The 22,003-nt window shown below is 23.5% G+C and overlaps 2 protein-coding genes across 5 annotated transcripts; both read right to left on the reverse strand.

Moving 5' to 3' along the window:
* Positions 1-237: 237 nt before the first annotated feature.
* Positions 238-16,434, reverse strand: Fatp3 (Fatty acid transport protein 3). 2 transcript variants are annotated; one of them, XM_089085455.1, is made up of 14 exons: positions 16,276-16,434; positions 16,038-16,190; positions 9,795-9,945; positions 9,060-9,297; positions 8,354-8,585; positions 7,362-7,560; positions 5,095-5,287; positions 4,638-4,781; positions 4,182-4,319; positions 4,023-4,089; positions 3,779-3,869; positions 2,819-2,972; positions 2,665-2,720; positions 238-2,586 (listed from the first exon to the last, which is right to left on the reverse strand). In XM_089085455.1, the coding sequence occupies exons 1-14, from the start codon at positions 16,359-16,361 to the stop codon at positions 2,491-2,493; spliced, it is 1,998 nt and encodes a 665-aa protein (XP_088941581.1). In that variant the 5' UTR covers positions 16,362-16,434; the 3' UTR covers positions 238-2,490. The 2 variants fall into 2 exon arrangements, with proteins under 2 accessions (XP_088941581.1, XP_011634299.2); XM_011635997.2 differs by lacking the exon at positions 16,276-16,434 and having other exon boundaries at positions 16,038-16,172.
* LOC105425294 (vesicle-associated membrane protein 4) lies at positions 16,242-21,748 on the reverse strand. Of its 3 annotated transcripts, XR_016141432.1 has the most exons (7): positions 21,547-21,748; positions 21,386-21,435; positions 21,114-21,161; positions 20,528-20,760; positions 19,840-19,909; positions 19,493-19,514; positions 16,242-16,330 (listed from the first exon to the last, which is right to left on the reverse strand). XR_016141432.1 is itself a non-coding variant. In XM_011636000.3 (6 exons), the coding sequence occupies exons 1-5, from the start codon at positions 21,610-21,612 to the stop codon at positions 19,872-19,874; spliced, it is 435 nt and encodes a 144-aa protein (XP_011634302.2). In that variant the 5' UTR covers positions 21,613-21,748; the 3' UTR covers positions 19,229-19,514; positions 19,840-19,871. The 3 variants fall into 3 exon arrangements, 2 of the variants coding, with proteins under 2 accessions (XP_011634302.2, XP_011634303.2); XM_011636000.3 differs by lacking the exon at positions 16,242-16,330 and having other exon boundaries at positions 19,229-19,514; XM_011636001.3 differs by lacking the exons at positions 16,242-16,330; positions 19,840-19,909 and having other exon boundaries at positions 19,229-19,514.
* Positions 21,749-22,003: the final 255 nt, after the last annotated feature.

Genomic DNA, 22,003 nt, shown 5'->3' on the forward strand with positions numbered 1-22,003 from the left:
ATTGGGATTATAAATATAAAAAATTTGTAATAAATTAAATAAATTGAAAACTTTTTTATTATATTTGTATTATATTATTATAAAAGAACATATTATATAATTTACATTTTAATGAAAATATAATGCTTTATTTTCAGTATCGTGATATTTTTATTAATATTGCTTATATTGTTTTGTATCTTTCGTTTTAATTTGGAGAAAATTGTTTTACTTTAAAAAAGTTGAAGAATATTATGATTATTGTTTTTGTATAATAAAATATTTTATTTATATAACAGTCATACATTTCTAAAAATAGACGTCAACAATTTTATGAAATGTCTCTGAATATATGTATATATTCACGGAGACTAAAAGATATTGTCACTTCTTAATAGTACAAGAATATGTAAATAATAAATTTTTATATTACGCTATCTTCAAACACGTACATACGTACTACCTATTTTATACAATAAAAGTTATCGAACAAATATAAGTTTTACACAAAATCAAGATCCTATAATATATATGTATATAGTATTTATTTTTGAAATGTAAATCTGTAAAGAAATTTACAAAAATTATAACATTTTTAATTCAAGATAACATAATAATAATTAAATGATATAATTTACAATTTATGTGTTCAACTATTAAAAATTTATATTAAATTTACTTTATCAGAACTTACTTTCATGCATTCACAAATGGACTTATAAATAACATAATTTACGCAAACAATTTAATTAATTTACATTTCTTTTTACAAATATTATAATTACATCGAAATAATAATTACATGTACAAGTTTTTACATGAGAATTAAGATTCGGCTCTCTCGAGCCAGCCCGCCATATCTATACTTTTATAAAACCGAATTGGCTAATCGAGAGAGCCGAGCCTTAAGATATCGACTTTACAAAAATTTCTGTGTAGAACTTTGTTTTAATTATTGACAGCATAATATAAACCCTTTAACGAATAAATAATGAAATTTAACAAAATGTAATTAATTAATAAAATATTAATGTCTAAATTAATATAATATTTTTTTATGTTGTTCATAGATGCTATTTATTTTTCTTTGATCTATTAAGATTTTCTTATTATATTATGATTATTTACTAAAATTGTTGCAAATTTATTCTTACAAATATGATATTTAAAGTATGCAAATGCAAAGTAAATGACTTAATTTTATTTCTTTAAACTTTAAATTAAAAACAAAGAATACAATCCGAGAAAGTACACATTTAACTTGAAAAAAATTTTTTTTTCTTATTTTTTAACAATTGAGTAAATTAATGATCTGTTACACTATTTTTGCAATTTATATACTAAAATATATTCATATTGTCATAATTCTGAATATACAAATAATTTAAATTATAAAATGTCAGTCATAATTATTTCAGTGAAAAATATTATATGTCTTTCTTCCTCAAAAAATGCCTATATTCATGCACGTATATTTGTAAAAGAAAATATATGAATGAATAGTTTGTTGGTCCATAAGAAGTGATCGCTAAATATAGTCTTAAGGGGTTACAGCATCCTGATAGTTTCAAAAAAATTGAATTTTTTTGTATCTCTTTAAAATTTTAAGTGTGTAAAACATTACGTTAGAACAATATATCAAACACCTGGCGAACTTAATAGGATAATTAATAGTAAATCGTATGTAATCAGGTTAATGGACACCAATAACCGGGAGAGTTTTTTTCATAACAATTCTTTTGTTGTTCATAAAAAAGGTAGTTTTAGAGATTTATCTTATCATACATTTTAGAAATAAAAAAAATTTTAGTTTACTAGAGAAAAAAATTATCTCGAAACTTCTTCTTGAAATACTACTTTTCTTGAAATAACCTGGCCGTCATAAAATTTTCAAAACTTCTCATTTAATTTGCTTCCAGATTTTACTTAAATGTTCTAAATTAAATTATTTAAATTTAAAAATGTAGAATACGATTATTTTAATATCTCAACTTATTTGATTTTTCACAAACACTTAAAGTTGATTTTTCCTTCATAAAGACAACACAAATTTTCAAAATGAGACCATTTCTATAAACATTAGAATTTTCAAAAAATCGTACAATTTAAATAATATATTTTAATTTATAAATAAAAAAGAAATTTTGATTTCCGAGATCTCAGTGCTTTCCGAAATGAGTGATCAATCATTGGTGACTGACGGAAGAAATTTCAGGAATATTCAGTTACTCCATTATTTTTCAATATTTTCACTTAAAAAAAATGCGAAATAAAGTTAAAAATTACATTTATAATCTATAAAAAGATCTAAACTTTTCATTTATTATTTATTTATGAAAAGAAATCCCAAACTTTACTTATTTTTTAATAGGATCAGGGTGATGTGCCCCTTAACTAACATTGAAAACTTAATATAACATTATGCAAAAAGTTCAAATTTCATTAAAAAAAACATGTTTCTTTAGAAAACCATAATTGTAACAATTAATAGTAAAATTATAATGACAAAAATTATAATTTTATTCTTTCTTCCATGATATTATTGTAATGTTCATCAGTCATCCTTATGAAAGTATCATTGGTAAAAATATAAATTGGATCCTTAACCTGCAAAATTTTTTATTTTTATAACTATTTATATCATAACTTTTATTTTAACATTAAAACAGAGAAGAAAAAACTTACTTTTTTAATATCAAAAGCATCACGTTGGAGATCCTTCTTTTTCAATTTAAATGTTCCTGTGCACAAACAAAATAAATTATATTATTGCAAATACAATTTAGCCCTTTAATTAAACATCAATAATAAATTTAGATTCATTCTTTATATTCCGTACCAGTCATTGGTAATTCTGATAAAATACGAATAAAACGAGGTATGGCATAGGTCGGCAAAACTTTTTTCAATTTTCCTGCTAGTTCTTTCATATCTATGGAATTTTCCGGATCGTATACAGCCACCATTCCTGCTTTACCTTCATTTCCAGGAACCTAAACACATAATTATATATAATAAGATATACTTATCAATAATATTTTCTATAATATATAATTCATATAATTATTAAAATATATGAATTATGTTCAATATTTTATTTTTTATATTTCTATATCAATATCCAATTTTTTAGACAGTTTTAGAAAGATATACATTTTGTAAAAAAAAATTTAGCTAAATCAAACGTTGTTAAATATTGAAATAAGATATAATTATTTACTTTTTATAATTATATGATAAACCGATTCTGCTCAAAAAATAATATTTTATGTGTGTATATATATATATATATATATATATATATATATATATATATATATATATATGTATATATATATGTGTATATATATTTTATATATATATATATATATATATATATATATATGTATATATATATATATGTGTATATATATTTTATATATATATATATATATATATATATATTATTTCTTTATAATTTATTAAATACATGCATTAAATATGAATTACAATCAAAATGATTTTTAACAATATCGATATTTACAAATAATATTGATAATATAATGCCATTATTATTAAAAATTTAAATATATATTAGTATCATGACAATTTTGATTAAATACTTTGTTTATATATTTGACGTTCAATACTGATATGCAATTGTTATTACAGTCATTAAAAAAGTTATTAAAATATTAATGTAATAAAAATAGAAATATTGATGCAGTATACAACTGCTAGCAAAATTACTTTGGTATACAGTCTCTAAGCAAAGTTTATCAATTTATGAATAAGTTTTAAATAATAATTTATTATTTACCTGGACACCATATACAGTTGCGTCTTTGAGACCTATTACATTACTTATAATGGCTTCTACTTCTGAGGTAGAAACATTTTCACCTCGCCACCTAGTATTTTAATTCCAAAAATAATAATTAGTTAAATTTCTATTTATTTAGTGATTTCATTCTAAAAATATTTACAGTAATTTAGTAATTTTTAATTAGGTCTCATTACACATATATTCGTGTACTATATATTCGTGTTAAATGTCAACATACCTGAATGTATCGCCTGTTCTATCCTTAAAGTAAAAGTATCCAAGTTCATCCATAACTAAAATATCACCTGTTCAGAAAATTTAATTAAATTATAACATATAACTTCTGATAAGTTATATAAAAATCATAGATCATTGTATTTTATTTTTTATCACTGACCAGAATTAAAGACACGATCACCCTTTTTGAAGACATTATGTATAATCTTTTGCTCTGAAGCCTTTTTATCCGCGTAACCACTAAAGTCGTTGATTGCTTTCTTCGGATTGATTTTGCCCACAAAAATGCCGGCTTCGCCTAAACAAATAAAAATAATATAAGTATATATTTTTTGTCTAACTTATCTACATGTTTAATTAAAGAATATTATCTATAAATTTATTATTATTTATTATTATTATTATTTATTATTATTTATTATTATTTTTAATTATTTTTCTATAAATAACAGAATTAAATATAAATAATATGATATTTCATTATATTATAAATAATTTTATTGTAATTATCATTTATAGCAGATAAAACTAAATTTGTTACATTGTTACATTAATGCAAAACAAAAAAGAAATCTTTTCCTAAAATATTTAAATCTAGAAGTTATTATGTTTTTACCAGGTTTACAGGGTATGCACAATCCATCTGATCCCCTCAACAATTCTCCTGTTTCTTCATCAATCTTTAGGAGTGCAACGGGATACAAACGACTAGCATATCTTGGTATAAAACCAACAGCACCGATTTTACTATCTATATTCACTAAAATTATATTTAAAAAATCATATAGATATTTCTAAAAATAACTACATACGATAATTATAAAATGAATTTAAAATTATAAATTAAACTATAGTTACATTTAATGAAAATATTCCTCATTCTTATGAGACTTTATGTATTTATTTATTAAAAAAATTAAACATGCCAGAAATAAAATTCTTATAAAAATAAATATATTATTTATATTCACAAGAGGATTTATTATTTATCACCATAATTTATCGTATTAAGATAAATAAATATGATAGTAAAACCTTTTAAGATTAACTGAAAGTATGAATAAGACAATTACCAAGATTTGAGTTTCCTTCGGTAGCTCCATAAAATTCGCCTATTTGATTCACACCAAATCTTTTCACAAAAGATTCCCAAATTTGTGGCCTTAAACCATTTCCAAACATTAAACGAACTTTATGCATCCTATCGTATTTGCTTGGTGGAACTGTAAGGAGAAAACGGCAGATCTCTCCAATATATTGCGCTATCTAAAATAAAAGTATAATTTGTTATTTATAACATAAATTGAAGAATTCATTAATGCAGAAGTTTAATAAAATGCTAGTAATTATTGCATTTCTGGTTTAATAATAATTAATATAAATGAATAGAATAGAAATATAAAATTTGTAAATTTACAAAAAATAGTTTTCAATTTTAATTATAATATGGCTGCATTCAAATTTTTGATCATAAAGATAAAGCAATTACTATAAGTATAATCCATTTAAGATTTTATGATGTAGCTTATAATAAGAGAAAAATAATTTCTTATGAGACTTTATTTATTTATTTATTAAAAAATTTAAACATGCCAGAAATAAAATTTTTATAAAAATAAATATATTATTTACAAAATAAATATATTATTTACAATATTCACAAGAGGATTTATTATTTATCACCATAATTTATCGTATTAAGATAAATGAATATGATAGCAAAATCTTTTAAGATTAACTGAAAATATGAATAAGACAATGAAAAAATAGTAATAAAAAAATATCTCAGACATTCTTTTATTTAAATGAAACTTCGATTCATATGAAATAAATAAATAAATAAATAAATAAATAAATAAAATAAGATCTTTGATTCAAAGAATTTTGTCATACAGAAAAGTTATATTAAATTAAATTTGTATATTTGGATGGATGAAGAATTCTACAAATATAATAGTAAATAGTAAAAGTTAAAAAAGTTCAAACAAATTTTAGAAAGATATTTAATAATTTTATGATAAACTCTTAAAGAATATATATATACAGGGTAATATACAGAACTGGGGAACGAGCCGCAGTGGAAGTATAGAAGAAATCAAGGGGAACAAAAAAGTCTAATACCATTTTGTGATATTTGCTCTAATTTTCAAGTTATAAAATAAAATATCCGAACCAATGAGTGGTGATGCCGCGCTATAGTACTTAGCGGCGCGTGGTGAGAGATGACGTGTCGCCGCCTAAACAGCGGACGGCCTTAGATTTTTTTACACTACAAATGTGTTATTTTAACTTAAGTTTTTTTACACTTTTCTTATACTTTTTTTATATTATAAATTACTATCATAAATTAGTCTTTATTTAGCATGATTAAATACATCTTAACACAAGTTAATTAGATTTTTTAAACGACTAGATTTTTTTAATTAGATTTTTTTAATTAATTAGAGCGTTACCCAAAGCTTATGCTAAACATCACGATATGTTTTCCTTTTTGCTTGCTTTATGCTGCGATGTTTCAACTTCTACGCTACATTTTTTTAAATATTTTTTCTCAAAAAATATTATTGCAAAGAATTGTGACATAATTATTTATTTGATAAATTCTTCCAGTCCAATATACAAGCTTAACATGCTGTTAATGATTAAATGATTAAAAGAAAATTTAAAAATAATGATTAAAAATGACAAGAAATGACAAATAGCTTTATTTTATTTTTAATTTTTTATACTACATATAAAAAAAGTATTGAGAAATAAAAATATATACTAAAAATAAAAATAACATTTCTGATTAGCAATAATTAGTAATAATTTATGTATGTGTGATTATTGATTTAAACTATAAAACGGAAAATATAATTTATAATAGTCTGAATGACTAATAAATAATTTAAAGAAAATTATTTTTAAAAAATTTATATAAACTTTGGTTAGTCAGTAATTAATTTTAAGAAATTCTTTTACTATTATCTAAACAAGAATAATTATCATAAATAAAAATACTTTATGAGAACTAACCATATTTCTTTCGAATGATTAAGAAAGAAAGAAATCAGATCTCTTTCTTATCTGACAACTGAGAAGGTACGTGAAAAGCGATTGTAAGTGTAACAGTCGAAAAACACCCGAGGTAAAAAAATCTCTAAATTAAATTAAAAAATATAAAGTTAAAGATATTTTTGTGTAAAATATTTTTCAACGTAGAGGTATTTTATATTGCAAAAAATTAAAAAAAAAGAAAGAAATCTGATAATTTTTTAGTGTATATCTCTTGTAAATTATAATTTTCTAAATATTAGAAAATTATGAGAATGAGTATTAAAAAATAAAATGATCTTACAGTACATTCGTAATGGACGCAATCCGGCCAAAATTTAGACGCACTAAATTTTCTACGGAGCACGACAGTGACTCCCAAGAATGCTTGACCAGCTCCAATTATGCCACCTGCCGTGTGATAAAGAGGCAGAGGATCATAAATTCGATCATTCGAGTGTACATTAAGCATTGAGTTCACACCACATATTATCAACATATACCTGTAAATACAACAATAAATACTATAAATAAATATAAAAACAATACACAAGCTAATTAACATTTTTTTCTTTATTTAAAATAATATATACAAATAAAGAAAAAAATATTTTATACACTAACATTATATTAATTATTTAAATAATATTAGAGAATAACTATAAAATTTTTAGAAGTTAGTTTGTACATGTATTATTAAAAATGTAATTATACATAAATTATATTTTTTATGAGTTGATATTTACAATAAAAATTTTAAATAGAATTTATCAATTTATCAATATAGTATTTAATCAACGTAATATATTACGTAAGATATTTATTCTTAAACTGGCGATAATTCTAATTGAAGTTTATTAACGTGGTGTGTTTAATCAGAGTTTATTAGAGTTTATTAAAGTAAGCACGCAGCTACATAAGCTTCGACGTTATGACGTGACTAAATAGATTAAATAGAAAGAAGTATAAATGAAGATAGAGACATAAAAATCAAAAAAATATTTAAAAAAATAACAAAATCCAAACTATTTCATAATATTAATTTCTTATCGCCTATAAACACACGGAAATATATAATCAATAGATGAGGCACACAAATTAAAACCACAATTAAGTTTACAAAAGATTTATCATTAATTTAAAAGATAAATATACATAAGTTCTTTTATTTGATACTTTATGCTAATAAAATTCTCATGTAAATGCATGAAGTCACATTTCTGACAAGTATTAATGATTTCAATTTTAATATCTTGTTAATGATTTTCCACAACTAATTGGTTTATGAAAGTTCACCTTAAATTATTGATAACAGCAGCTTTTGGCATTCCTGTCGTACCAGACGTATAGACGTAAATCAACTTGTCTCGAGGACTGCTATGACCAAGCTGAACAATGAGAGGTCCAGAATCAATGTTTTTGATTTCCGTATTAACATCGAAAGCATCTTCCAATATCGGTGTTTTCTCAAATTCCGACCATTGATAAAGTTCAACGTTAGGTATTTTATCCTTGATGTCATGAATCACTGCACACGATACGCTTCGATAATATTTGTAATGCAAACGAGTTTCAATTTTTTCACTCATATGGTAGAAAGTGCATTTAGAAAGCGTATTTGCCAGAGAAAATTCAATAATCAATGCATTTAATTAAGAAAAACGTATTAATTTCTATGCATGTGTTTATATATGTTCCAATATAAAAGATGAAAGATAGAAATTATTTATATCAATATTAAAAAATTTTACGCAATTATAAAAACTTCATAAGTGTATTAGTAATTTATAAAATTGATAAATTTTGAAATTAATAAAAGAAAAATTATCATTTGTTAGAAAAAATGTAATAGCTTTATTCTAATCTATTCTTTACATATGAAATACTAGACAATGGTTATTTGTTGTATGATAGATATAATAAAAAAACAGATGTAATATCTATAATTGCATATACTTCAAAAAATCTTAATATTTATATTTATCAATATTGAAGAGCTTACCATCCTTAAATTCTGATCCGAAAATGACAGCTTTGCAGCCGGCAGCATTAATACTATGCAAAAGTACATCATGACGAAGATTCGTATTGATCAAGGCCGCTACGAAACCAGCTTTACTAAGACCTAACCAAGTAGCGATGTACTCAGGACGATTTTCCATGAAGACAGCTATACTATCAAAATGAGAAAATGGTCTTGTGCGGAAGTAACGTCCAATACGATTGCTGTAATGTTCCATCTGTGTGCCATGTGTACATAAAAGATTATTATCCGCGCAAACACTTCAAAATTATGTAATCATAAGTTTGATCAGTTTTTTGTCTATTTACCGATAATATGATTTGTGTAATTCACAATATTTTATTTTTTTTTGCTTTCTATTTTTTAAGTAATGTTAAGTAATGTTAAGTAATGTTAAGTAATAAATCATTAATTCAAGAAATATATTCAAAATATATTACATTTAATTAACTATTATATTAATTATTATATTTATAGCAAGTGTATTAATTTTACAGTCATTAACAAATTTTAACAATTTCCTTTTTTTAGAGAAATCATTATAATTATTATAACAAACATTGGTATTTATAATGTATAGTGATAATAACTCTTATCAGTTTTATCAATCATCGGATTTAATAGGCTTGCCTTGATAATTATTAATGCAAATGCTAAATGCGCAGCGCAGTGTACAAATGTATGAATACAAATGACTTATGTATGAGATGTTACCTGTTCATACGTCCATTCTTTGTCCTCAAAGATGTAAGCGATTTTATTTGGATGAGCTGCTGCATATTTTGAAAATATCTTTGCAACGGTATATTCACGTTTTTCCCACCACCAGAGACGTAAATTAACTTGAAAAAATCGGAAAGCACCCCTACATAAAGAACAAAAAATTCAAAAATCAGATTAAATTATTATATAATTTACAAAATATTTAATTTAATTAATTATTATTTTGTTTGGTATTATTGTTATATATTATTGTATACATGTTAAATTTGTTTATTTTTTATATATGTAGTTATTAATAAACTAATTTTTTTATTTAATTATGAGACAATTTAAGTTCTTAAATCTATAAGCATTATATTTATTATTATTATTATTATTATTATTATTAAAGTTTAATTATGTTATTAATAAATAAACTTAGAGTTATATTTTTTCTAATTATAATACAAAAAAAAATTACATAAAGTAAAATGTATAATTAAAAGCAAAATATAAATAGAATTACAAAATAAAACAATTGAAAAAATTACATAATATATTTAAGTATATTTATAATATATCTCAAAAAAATTTTTTAAAAACTCAATGAAATTTTTTTTCAAACATTTGATTGCTATAAAACAGAAATGCAAAAAAAATTTTTGAGTAAAATATAGGTGCCATATGTTTTTTAAATTGATAATACATTCTTCGTTCTTGATCCCCTCACGTAATACCTTTTTCTCTCGCAATTGGTTAATATCGCTACACGCGCGTGATGTATGTCACGCAAATGCAACTGCTCTATTGTCATTTATCTAACACCTGATAAATGGCAAAAAATAATTTTATAGTTGTGATTTTGGCGGAAAGCGGATTTAAATATAATTACTTTACTCTAATAAAATATTACTAATCTTAGTTTATTTGATATTACTTTTATATAATAACGTGACATTATAATAATGATGATACAGAGAAATATTAAAAATAAGTAAATTACAACAATACAAGTTCATTATTAAACGAGATCATAAGCTTTTTATTTCTAAGAAATAATTAACTTAATTAAGTATAATTAATTAATAATTTGATAATTTATTGTAATATTTATTTTGATTGTATGTTATTAAAAGAAAAAGAAATATTTATATTTATTGGGAATTGTGATACAATATTATTATAAATTAATATTTGTTCTTCAAATTGCGATTACAATTGACGCAGACATTGCTAAGCTACTAAAATTGGAAACTCAACTTGATAAATGATAGTTTAAGGAGATATTTATACATTTGATAATCTATCTTTATTTTTTTACCGATTTAACATTAATAATTAATTATATAATTTTAATACCTTATAATTTTAAAAACCTTATGAACATGTGATTTTATACGTTTAGCATCGAAGATTTAACTTATTATTACAAAATAATAGTAAAAAACTAAATAATAGTAAAAAATTTAAGCAAAGCATGCAAAAGAATTAATACTATTGAATTTCAAAATATTTTAAATTATATACTTGTAAGTATTTTAAATTATTGACATGTCAAATACATTGAACAATAATTATTAATGCAAAAATAATAATAATTATTTCGTAGAAAAAAATGAAAAAAATACCGATAAAATATCTTTATAATTTTTGTAAATGTTTATAGAAAAGAAAGAATAAAATACTTAATTATATTAATTTTCAATAAGCTGTATTAAACATTGCTTTCCTAGTATTTATTATTTCTTCTCTTATACTACTCTTTCATTACTTTACATTATATGACTACATGATGCATACAGAGAAAAAGCTTTATTGTAAGTATATTAGCTTATTGGTTTGCTGTTTAAGATTAAATATAATAAATTGATAATAAAATACATCAATTCAAACATGGCAATCATCTCATAATTAAATTTGTATGGCTTTTATTACTACAGAAATAAATCTTAAATTTTTTGAATAGGTTAATTAAATGTTTTTAAATCAATGTCATCTCAAATATTCATATAAATATTCTAGTTATATTTTCTACTCAAATGCCAATAAATAATTTTTTACATAAATAATAAAGCACTATAAATTAATTTTAAATAATAGTTTAATTAAAAAATAGTATATAATAATTTTGTAAATGTAGAATGCAATATTTAATAACAACTATAATTTTTATCATTAACAATACTAACAATTTTAAAATTTGCAATCAGAGAAAGATCTAACAAATATAATAAAGCATATATATATAAAAAAATAATATTTTTGTACATTTGGCATGTTTGATTACGATAATAACCAGAAATATATTTATTTATTTTTTTGCAAGAACATTGAGTTAATGTTTTATAAATATTGGTCACTTCCATTATCATACAAAAGAGAACGCATGTGCATAGTTCATAATGTGATCTTTGCACCAGATACGTAATATTTCGCGCGACCGATGTAACATGATATATATCATTAAGATTAACGCAATCGGAGATTGCATTCTGTACTTCATATTTATATCATGTATTAAATAATCATTATTCAAATTCATCATTTATAATTCATAAATTAATCAATCATTCATCAATCATTAGTCATAAATTTATTCTTAAAAATAATTTAAACAAGAGATTGAGAAAAACAGTAAAAAACGAGAAGAAGAAAAATAATATAATTTATATTACATCTCGTTTTATTGTAATCTTTTTGTATATTTCATACATACAGAAATATATTAATATTTGATTTGATATTGCGAGATAGAGTGTCCCTGCAAGTCTAATAAAAGCTTTATGAAACAAAGCAAATTAATTTTTTTAGTAACATGTTTATATCATTATAGTGAAAATCGTAATGTTCTTCGGAATTAATAAATTTCAATTTAGATATTAAAAATACTTCAAATTTTCTTCATATAAAATCTACTAGATTGGAATTTTATCTAATAAGCATGAAGATTAATTTTTATATTAAATGTTACAATATATTAGTAACTATTCCATTTAATTCATTATGATTCAACACACTTAAATTTTAAGTCGTTTTGTCGTTTAATATTAACTCGAACTTTGTTATTCAACATAGAAGATACATTAAATCACTAGAAATACATTAAATCACTATAAAAAATACATATAAAGCCTTACACAGTAGTGTTACATATTATAGCTAAACGTTATAAAATAATAATATTAAGAAATTATTTAATAAAATTATTATTTAATAAAAAAATTATTTCAAAAATATACATAATATTAAAATAAATTAGTGCACAAATCTAATTTTGCTGTTCAAAATTGTAAGTGATTTATCTAAATTAAATTCTATTTAAATTTAAGCTATTTAAGTCATATCGGATCCTCCATTTTAAATTTCATAAATCAGCAATCTTTAAAATATATTTTCCCAAATATTCAATTTATCTATACTAATGCTCAATTCTTTCAGTCTATTACAAAACTATACTCTTCTATTTTCAAAAGTTTATGACTTCTAATTGTATATTTCAAAAAAATGACACATTGGCAAACAAAAATTAATTTGAAGAGAAAATTTAATATTATATGACGCTATTTCTTAAAATATTGGACATAATTTGCTTTTTCTGTAATATTTTTATGACTCTAATCAAAATCGTCTATTTTATCCTATTCATTTCAAATATCTGACATGATAGGCAATTCGGCCAGATTCGTGTTTAACGCATAAAATTACATAAGAAACCACTTATATATATTTTCAAACAACTTTTAACATTCTTAATTTCGCAGGCCTGTGTTATATATCTTTGATATTCTTATCGAATAAAAACATGTTTTCAAATTAACTAATATTGATTAGATCATAACATTGAACATATATATTACATCATTAATTAAGCCCAAGATCTGAAGAAACAACATAAAACTGAATAATTCAATTGTTTAAAAAAATTTTTTCATTTTAAATAATTTAAATAATATCTCTATGTACTAAGTATATTTGCTAATACTATATTTGTTTTTAAATATATCTTAGCTTAAAATTATTTCATGTTTGTGCTATGTACAATGTTTTAAATACAATATAAACTGATTTTAATTTTAATTTATTGACTAAAATTATTATTTTTAATTTTAATAAATTACATTATTTATTATTTTAATAATTATTTAAATTGGAATAAAAATTTCAAAATTTATAATTTTAAAAGTTACATATTTTTATTTAATAAAATTTTAAATGTACATAAATGTATATCACGGAAAAATGTTTCATACATCATTATCTTATCTATGTAAAAATTTCTTTTTCTTATATCGCTATCCATTTTAAAACTAAAAATCTTAATCTTATTTTCACCATCGATAATTTTATCGAGAGACTACTGAAAAGCAAAATATATCATAATATTATATTATTATATTATTTTTATTAATTGCATATTATATTTGTACTTTAAGATTAAAATTTTCTTAGTCTTTACGTAATAAAAAATATATAACTTTTCCTGAGCATAATATTTTGCAAAACTAATAATATGACTAATAATATGATAAAATATGAATATAGAATATAGAATATAGAAATAGTATACAAGACAGCAATAATGTGTAAGCGATAAAAGTGAACATTTTAAGTAATTTTCATTTTTCTTCAATATCAATTATATTAATAACTCAATTAACAATCAATTATTATTAGTCGTAATCATGATAATGCAAATTATAACAAGATAATTACTTTAATAAAAAGTCATAATGTAATAAAAGGAACAAAGATAAACATCGAAAGCCCTTATAAACTCCCCCATCTTTCACGCGTGGTACATTCCGACGTCAAATGAAGCATTGAAGTGAATGCGACGGGCAATCATGCATCTCGGGCATTGAACGCAAATTATTAATCCATAACATAACGTGAAACACGAAAGCTTGTTTGCGCTTCCTGTGAGCTTTAAATATATGGCTATACGCAATAAGATATTCCACAACGAGTTTGCTTTATTAATTTTTCATCTATTAGTTAAATATTTGTTATAATTAAAGAATTAAATTATATACGTTAATAAATATATAAATAAAATAATATATGTTATATATTACGAATAAATGTATATATTATTTTTTTATTTATAAATACATTTATTTATAAATTTATGTAAAAATTTATTTATATTTATTTTATTTAATAATATTGTAAATATAATAATTACAAAATAATATAACCTATATAATCATTTAAATCAAATTTAACAAAAAATTTTTGTGTAATGAATAAACTAAAATTCAAAGTTTTTCTCATGTTACATGTTTGGATATGTTTTTGTATTTTTTTTTTTTTTAATTTGAACATCTTGTATGTATATTTGTAGGGATACTATAAGAGGCATACACCTATGAGCTTATTTCTTTTCAAAGATTACATCAACCTGATGGTTTCAAAACATCGAATTTTTTTTGCATTTTTTAAAGTTTCAAGTGTGTAGAATATTGTAATAAAGCAATATATCAAAATTCTGATGAAATATCTGATGAAATTAGGTTCTGCGCATAATGAAGGAACAGAAATAGAAATTAGAAATAAATATTAAATAAAAAATAGAAATAGAAATGAAACATAACGCAAAATAGACATAAGTAAATATAATTTATAACTATTTCATATACTTACTTGTGTTTATTGTGCATTATGTTTAATTTCTATTCCTAATTTTTATTTCCAAAATTTAATATTTGTTTCTATTATTAATTCTTATTTCTGTTCCTCTATTGTACCCAGGGCCTTACAACGATCAATAATAGATCCGGTCAGATAAATCCACTCGATTCCATTTATATATATTCAACATTTTCTTTTAAAAATGCAATCATTTCTATAAACATTATAATTTTCGAAAATTTTATATATAATTTAGATAATACATTTTAGTTTACAAATAAAAAAGAAATTTTGATTTTCAATATCTCAGTATTCTCCGAAATAGGCCAGCTATCGGTGTTTTTGAACGGAAGAGGTTTCAAAAATATTCAGTTATTCCACCATTTTTCAATATTTTTACTTCACAAAAATACGAAATAAAATTAAAAATTACATTAATAACCTGTCAAAAAAATCAAAGCTTTTCATTTATTATTTACTCGTGTAAAGAATTTGAAATTTTACCTACTTTTTAGTAGGATTCAATAAGATGGTATATCTGAATTATCTACTTTATATCGATCTGGATGTTTATATCATTTTATCTTCTTCCTCTCACATTTCCTCATACTTATTCATACTCACAGAATATCTCTAGGCAGCGTCTTGTAGAGCACGTAAAAGAAGTGCCGGCGACTTCCGGTGAGGAGAAAGCCGCCAAGCAGCAAGCTCAACGCGGTGATAAGGACTTGATGGAACTCCGTCGTTATCATTTTCCATACACTTCCTCGTCCTGGAGCTCGGGATAATTAATCGAGCGTGCAACCAAGAAATGGCGCCAACAGTCACCGATCAGTCGCGTTAGCTCGTAAATGCCGCTCCGTAAATATACTGCATAAACCGGCTGAGTACTGATACACGCAGACGACGTTGTACGACTGAAACGAGATTGAAGGACGACTTCGACATATATTGCACTATTCGTGTCTCTCCCACGTTCACGTGGACAGAGCTGTATGACGTGAGTAACCATCGGGAGTTCACTTACCATCCTACGGGGCTACTCCGAGGCGGTGGGGCTGATAAAGCTGATGTTGCATGCTGCGATATATTACACATGCGCAAAAGCTCTTTTGAAAAGCTCTTAAAGGCGGATGCTCCAAAAAGAGAGGAAATGTGGAATTACCGCAGGTTTGATCTTACAGCCTGTGTGTGTGTAATCATATATATATATATATATATATTGAATTCTTTTTAAATAATTCCAGAAATAATTAACAAAAATAGCGCTTGCTCAATTATTCGTGCTCTAATAACAGAATTGCACTACTACGACATCTTACGCGAAATTACAGCAAGTCGTTGAGACTTAACTGTAGTTTCTACATAAAATAATTTAAAAGAGAAATTTTATACACATTTAATAATTGACAAATTACTTTATCAATCATTAAATGCGAGCATGTGCATGTATTTAATATTAATTAATATTTGATGAATATCTTTAGCTATTAGCAAAATTTGCTTAGAGAACAGTAAAAATAATAAAGAAAATATAACAGTAAAGAACAGTAGAACCATTCAGAACATTTTGTTTTTCATTCAATAAAGATATCAATTACTGAAGAATTTTTCGTAGTATATCGGTGAAAAAGATGATAAATTAAAATGTGCGTATTGTGCTGCTGATACAACGATACAGAGAACGCTCGTCATTGCGATTCATTGGCGTAAACAATGACGATAGGCAAATCGGTTATTTTGAACAGATCATAAATCGTCTCACGCGCCTATCATAATTTATAGGTCACATATAGGGTGTCCGGAAACCTGTTCACACTATTTGTTAAAGTAATTCAAGAAATGAATTGTTTCCGAGTTAATATGACAAAACATGCATGACGGTAATTTGCACTTGCGCATTTTAACCAATGTAGCCGGAAATCATTTGAATCGAAATTATGGCCAACAATGGATAGGATGTGGAGATCCAGTTGCTTAGTCAACAGACATTTCCATTTGATTTCCATTAAATTTCCATTTGACTTTTATCTATAAGGTCATATAAAATCAACGGTTTAGAAATACTAATAAATACTAATATTCATGATTTAAAGTAAAGAATAATTCATGGAAAAAATAAGGAGAATTAAATATTTTTCAAAAACTTCGGAATTCTTTTGACAAAAGAATATGGGTCTGCATTCGTACTGAAAATGGTCATTTTGAACATTTTAGTTAATTCCATTTAAATATCAGTTTATGTTTATCCATGACTTTAAAAATAATTTAATCATATTTACAGATATCGAAAAATTGAAAAAAAAAATTAGAAACTGAGATAAAATTAATTTAAAAAAATGTAAAATAAAAAATAATAAAAAAGAAAAAACTTATAAAAGAGGAATGTCACACGGACTATACCTCCATGTAGTGCATCTCACTCTAACGCCAAAATAATTCAAAGTGAAGTTATTTCTATTAAAAAGCTATAACATAAATTATGATTATTATAATTATAATTATAAAAAATAAATTATGACTTTTTTAACATAAAAGTGGATATAATTCGGAAACAACTCATTTTCGGACTTAGCTTTATATAGCTTTTTTTCCTTTTTTTTTAGGTCCTGAATCATTTCAAAAAGTAGTGCGGACATGTTTACGGACATCCCGTATAAAACTTGTCACATATAAGATAGCTCTATAACATGATTGTTTTCTGTTGCAAAATTGCATGTTTTAATGAATTTTAGTGATAGATTTATACATCATATTATTATAAATAATTTAAAATTTTTCATACATATTGTATTTACCATTCTTTATCTATTTATATTTACTCAATATTCTATAAATATTTTATTATATTATAAACATTTTAAACATAAAAAGTTTATTTATTAATCTTAAATTTAGTTAAATAAATGTAAATTTTAATTAATTTTCTAACATTTTCTTCAATGTTTTTTTCGAAAAAATATATCAATAAAGCAAGAATAAATTTTTCAAAATTTATCAATACCGTATATGCGAGAATACATACAATTAACGTAAAGCAGAAATAAAAAATAATTTGTGCGTGATATAACTTTGAAAGACAACAGCTTAAAAGCGTTACTATGTCTTATTTTATGATAAAAAGTAATAAGAATGAGCACGTACGAGCAAGTCACATTATATTCACAATTATGTGTATTATCTCATTGTATAAAACCGTGAATCATCATATTTTCAAATTAAATATTAATCTTATTTAAATTTGTTTATTTTAACATTTAATATAAAGATAACTTTTTATAAATATAAAAGATAACTTTAACATATAAAAAATAACTTTTTTATTCTTTTTTTATTCTTAAATATGTAAATTCTATCCTGCATATTATTCAAACATGAACATAAAAATTTATACAAATGACATATGTATAAACTAGCATTATCAAGATGCTCATATATACAAATTATGTACGTGAAGTATGCGAATTTGTTTCTCAATAAATACAATACAAAAGATTGTTGATGATAAAGATTGTTGATATAGAATATTTATATCATTCTACAATTTTAATTCAATATTAATATCAAATTATGAAATTTAAGCATTATAATGTCAAGAAATACATGCAAAATTATATTATGTATCAAAACTTTTGGCCGGAAAAAAGATTGATTTATTAAATAAAAAATAGTAAAGTAAATAAAATAAAAAAATGACTATATTATCTAACAAAAATGTTGAAATATAAATATAATTTATTCGAAAATAATAATTATTGATACAATAATCATTCATATATATAATATAATAAATAAAATGAAAAACAAAATACGCGTTATTTCAATCATATGTTTATATTGTAATACGAGATAAATGTAGATGATACTTTTATAGTACAATTTTTATAATAGAACAATGTACAAAAACAATTTTAGACGTGTATAGACAAAAATATTATAAGCTATATATATATATATATATATATATATATATACAGAAAAACTTATATAACTACAATACTTATAATTGGTTCGCGGGAAGATTTTAATGTACAACATGTAGATAAATTGATGGTTCTTCAGTCAAATGTGATACTCACGCGTACTTCACGACGATGGATACTGAAAAATAAAAAAAATACTATCATAATATCTTTTATATCACAAATTCATAATTCATATAACAATGAATACGTGATGAAATCATAGCAATGATTATATGTAGAAATGCAGTTACATTAACGTTAAAATGCAAAAAATTGATGAAAAGAAGCAAAAAAAAAACAGCTTTAATATATGCGCGCATAGTTAAATCATACATTGAATGCGGACACTGCACCAGTGCAATAAAAATTTTAATGACTTTTAAGTACGAGATTATTGTGGCCCCTGAACGGAAACGTTATTGTATGTGCAAAGTTCAAAGGAAATGTAAAAGTTCATGTACCTTAATTTGAATAATCGAGGTGTAAAACATCGCTATCTGAGAACCAAGTAAAGAACCATGATGTCCAGAACTGAAAATGATATGCGATAATTTAACTAGACAGCATTTCAAAAATTAGATAATTTAACGTTGCTTTAACATTAATACTTTCAAACTTTTATTTAAATGAAATATCATCCATGTAAAGAAATTGTGTGAATAAATTATATATGTAACAAATAATAAAATAAATTAGAATAGAAATAAATAGTATTAAATAAGATAAAAAAGAATAAAATTCTTTAACTAGTAAAAATTAAATTTTTTTAATTAATAGCAATTTTATATTTTTTAAGATTAAACTTAAATTTAATTTTAAGTTTAACTTTACAGAACAGACACCTCATAAATTATTTTTAATTAGTATTTTATAAAGATTTTTATTTATCTGCGTTGCCGAGCCACAATATCAATTTTAATTCTTAATTATTAATACAGGATATAGAATTATTTTATGCTAATAAATACCGGAAATAAGGAAAAGATACCGAAGGAATAAAACATAAATGAGTAAAACATGTGCTGATTACAACAGGAAGGTTATAAAGCCATCCAAAGAAATATTGAAAGAGATGAAACATTATAACATGCGCTGTTATCAATTACCGTTATCAATTGTATAAGTAATATACATTGCTATTTTTCTTACCAACAATAAAAAGCACAATCGTAACAGTAATGCTGATAATAATAATCCTCGATTTTACGTTCTGTAACCATGCTCTTCGTTGTGCTCTTTTCGCAGCTTCTCTAAACTCAATTCCAGCCATATTCAGACGATCGCTTGCCTCTTGCAAATCCTCTAGTCTTTCACCACGGTCCATCACTTTCTGTACATTATTCCGCATTATATCCGCTACCTCCTGAATTTGCAGCTTGACGCTTTAAATGCAAACATTTGATTAATAAAAATCACATTTGCCAACAGTTTATATGTAATAAAGCATATAATTAAAATAAGCTTTAAAAATCATTATTAATAGTGTAAAAAATTTAACACAAGGGAACACACACACACACACAAATACACACACAGACACAATATTTAATGAACTGGGAGCACGTGTTCCCATTGTTTGATCAAGCTTATATTTGGAATTATATTTATATTTTTTTGTCAATTGAAAATATTCTGAGAGATGTGAAAAAGATTCAAAAGATTCAAATAATAATCACTTTAATGCACAAATTATATATAATAAAATAAATATAGGTGATGTTATTTTTTTACTTACCTATCCATTTTATTATCATTTTTATTTCCACTTGATGTACTGGGCCGACTATAATTACATAGCCACTTATTAATGCAATTTGTATATATATTAATTAAAATTTCAAAAAAATATAACAAGAATCAAATATATTGTAATATTTCAATAGAAAAAAATATATAAATTGATAGTTTGTAAACAAAAATTACTTCTGTCTGACTATTTCTAAAAATTAGGATTTCAAAAAAAGCTTTTTAATTAATTGTAATTATAAAATAACTTTTCTATCTTACGTGAATAACATTTCCTCATCGAGATCGCTGTCATGCTCCAATAGTGATTCCTGCAAAACAACCGTTCCAGCATATGTCAAGTTTCCCGCCATGCATGACGTCATTTTTAGAATGCTGCGTGTTCTTTGATGTACGCCAATGCAATAATGAGTAATACTCACTTTCTCATCTTTGTCTGCAGCTTTGATATCTTCTTTAGATAAACTACGTTTACCGGACGACAACATATTGTTGAGAAAATCGGCATGCGCGTTATTCGCAGGCTAAAATAATTATTTCATCCACTCAAACGATTTCTTTTGACGATCAAAATTTAACCGACCACGAACACTCGGCCATTTTGACAGAAGCCATTCTGTTTTACCGGCTTCGTGATAAGCAGTATATGAACCGTGGATCAATAAAGCAGAGGACACTATCGCAAAGCGATTTACACGTATAAAACGATAAAACAAAATTATTTTTAATACATGCAAATTATTTATATTTTAAAAATTAATAATTTTTAAACGCTTGAAAATATACTAATGAGAAGATTGTTTTGATATTTTTATTCAAGTAATATATAACAATAGCATTTTCGTATAATATTTCCGTGCATCAGAATTCAGGAAATAT

The sequence above is a fragment of the Pogonomyrmex barbatus genome, unplaced genomic scaffold (assembly GCF_055798465.1).
Source record: "Pogonomyrmex barbatus isolate J1 unplaced genomic scaffold, ASM5579846v1 scaffold1, whole genome shotgun sequence".
Classification (NCBI taxonomy): Eukaryota; Metazoa; Arthropoda; class Insecta; order Hymenoptera; family Formicidae; genus Pogonomyrmex; species Pogonomyrmex barbatus.

Bases quoted from the DNA above. Each gene is read 5' to 3' on its own strand.
- Fatp3 (XM_089085455.1), bottom strand. From the start codon at position 16,361: ATGTCGAAGTCGTCCTTCAATCTCGTTTCAGTCGTACAACGTCGTCTG. The intron at 8,586-9,059 runs GTAAGCTCTTCA...TATCGTGTGCAG, and splicing joins CGGATCAGAATTTAAGGATG to TGATTCATGACATCAAGGAT. The intron at 4,090-4,181 runs GTCAGTGATAAA...TTTTCTGAACAG, and splicing joins TGATCGTGTCTTTAATTCTG to GTGATATTTTAGTTATGGAT.
- LOC105425294 (XM_011636000.3), bottom strand. From the start codon at position 21,612: ATGTTGTCGTCCGGTAAACGTAGTTTATCTAAAGAAGATATCAAAGCT. The intron at 21,436-21,546 runs GTGAGTATTACT...GTTGTTTTGCAG, and splicing joins CTGCAGACAAAGATGAGAAA to GAATCACTATTGGAGCATGA. The intron at 21,162-21,385 runs GTAAGATAGAAA...ATGTAATTATAG, and splicing joins GATGAGGAAATGTTATTCAC to TCGGCCCAGTACATCAAGTG.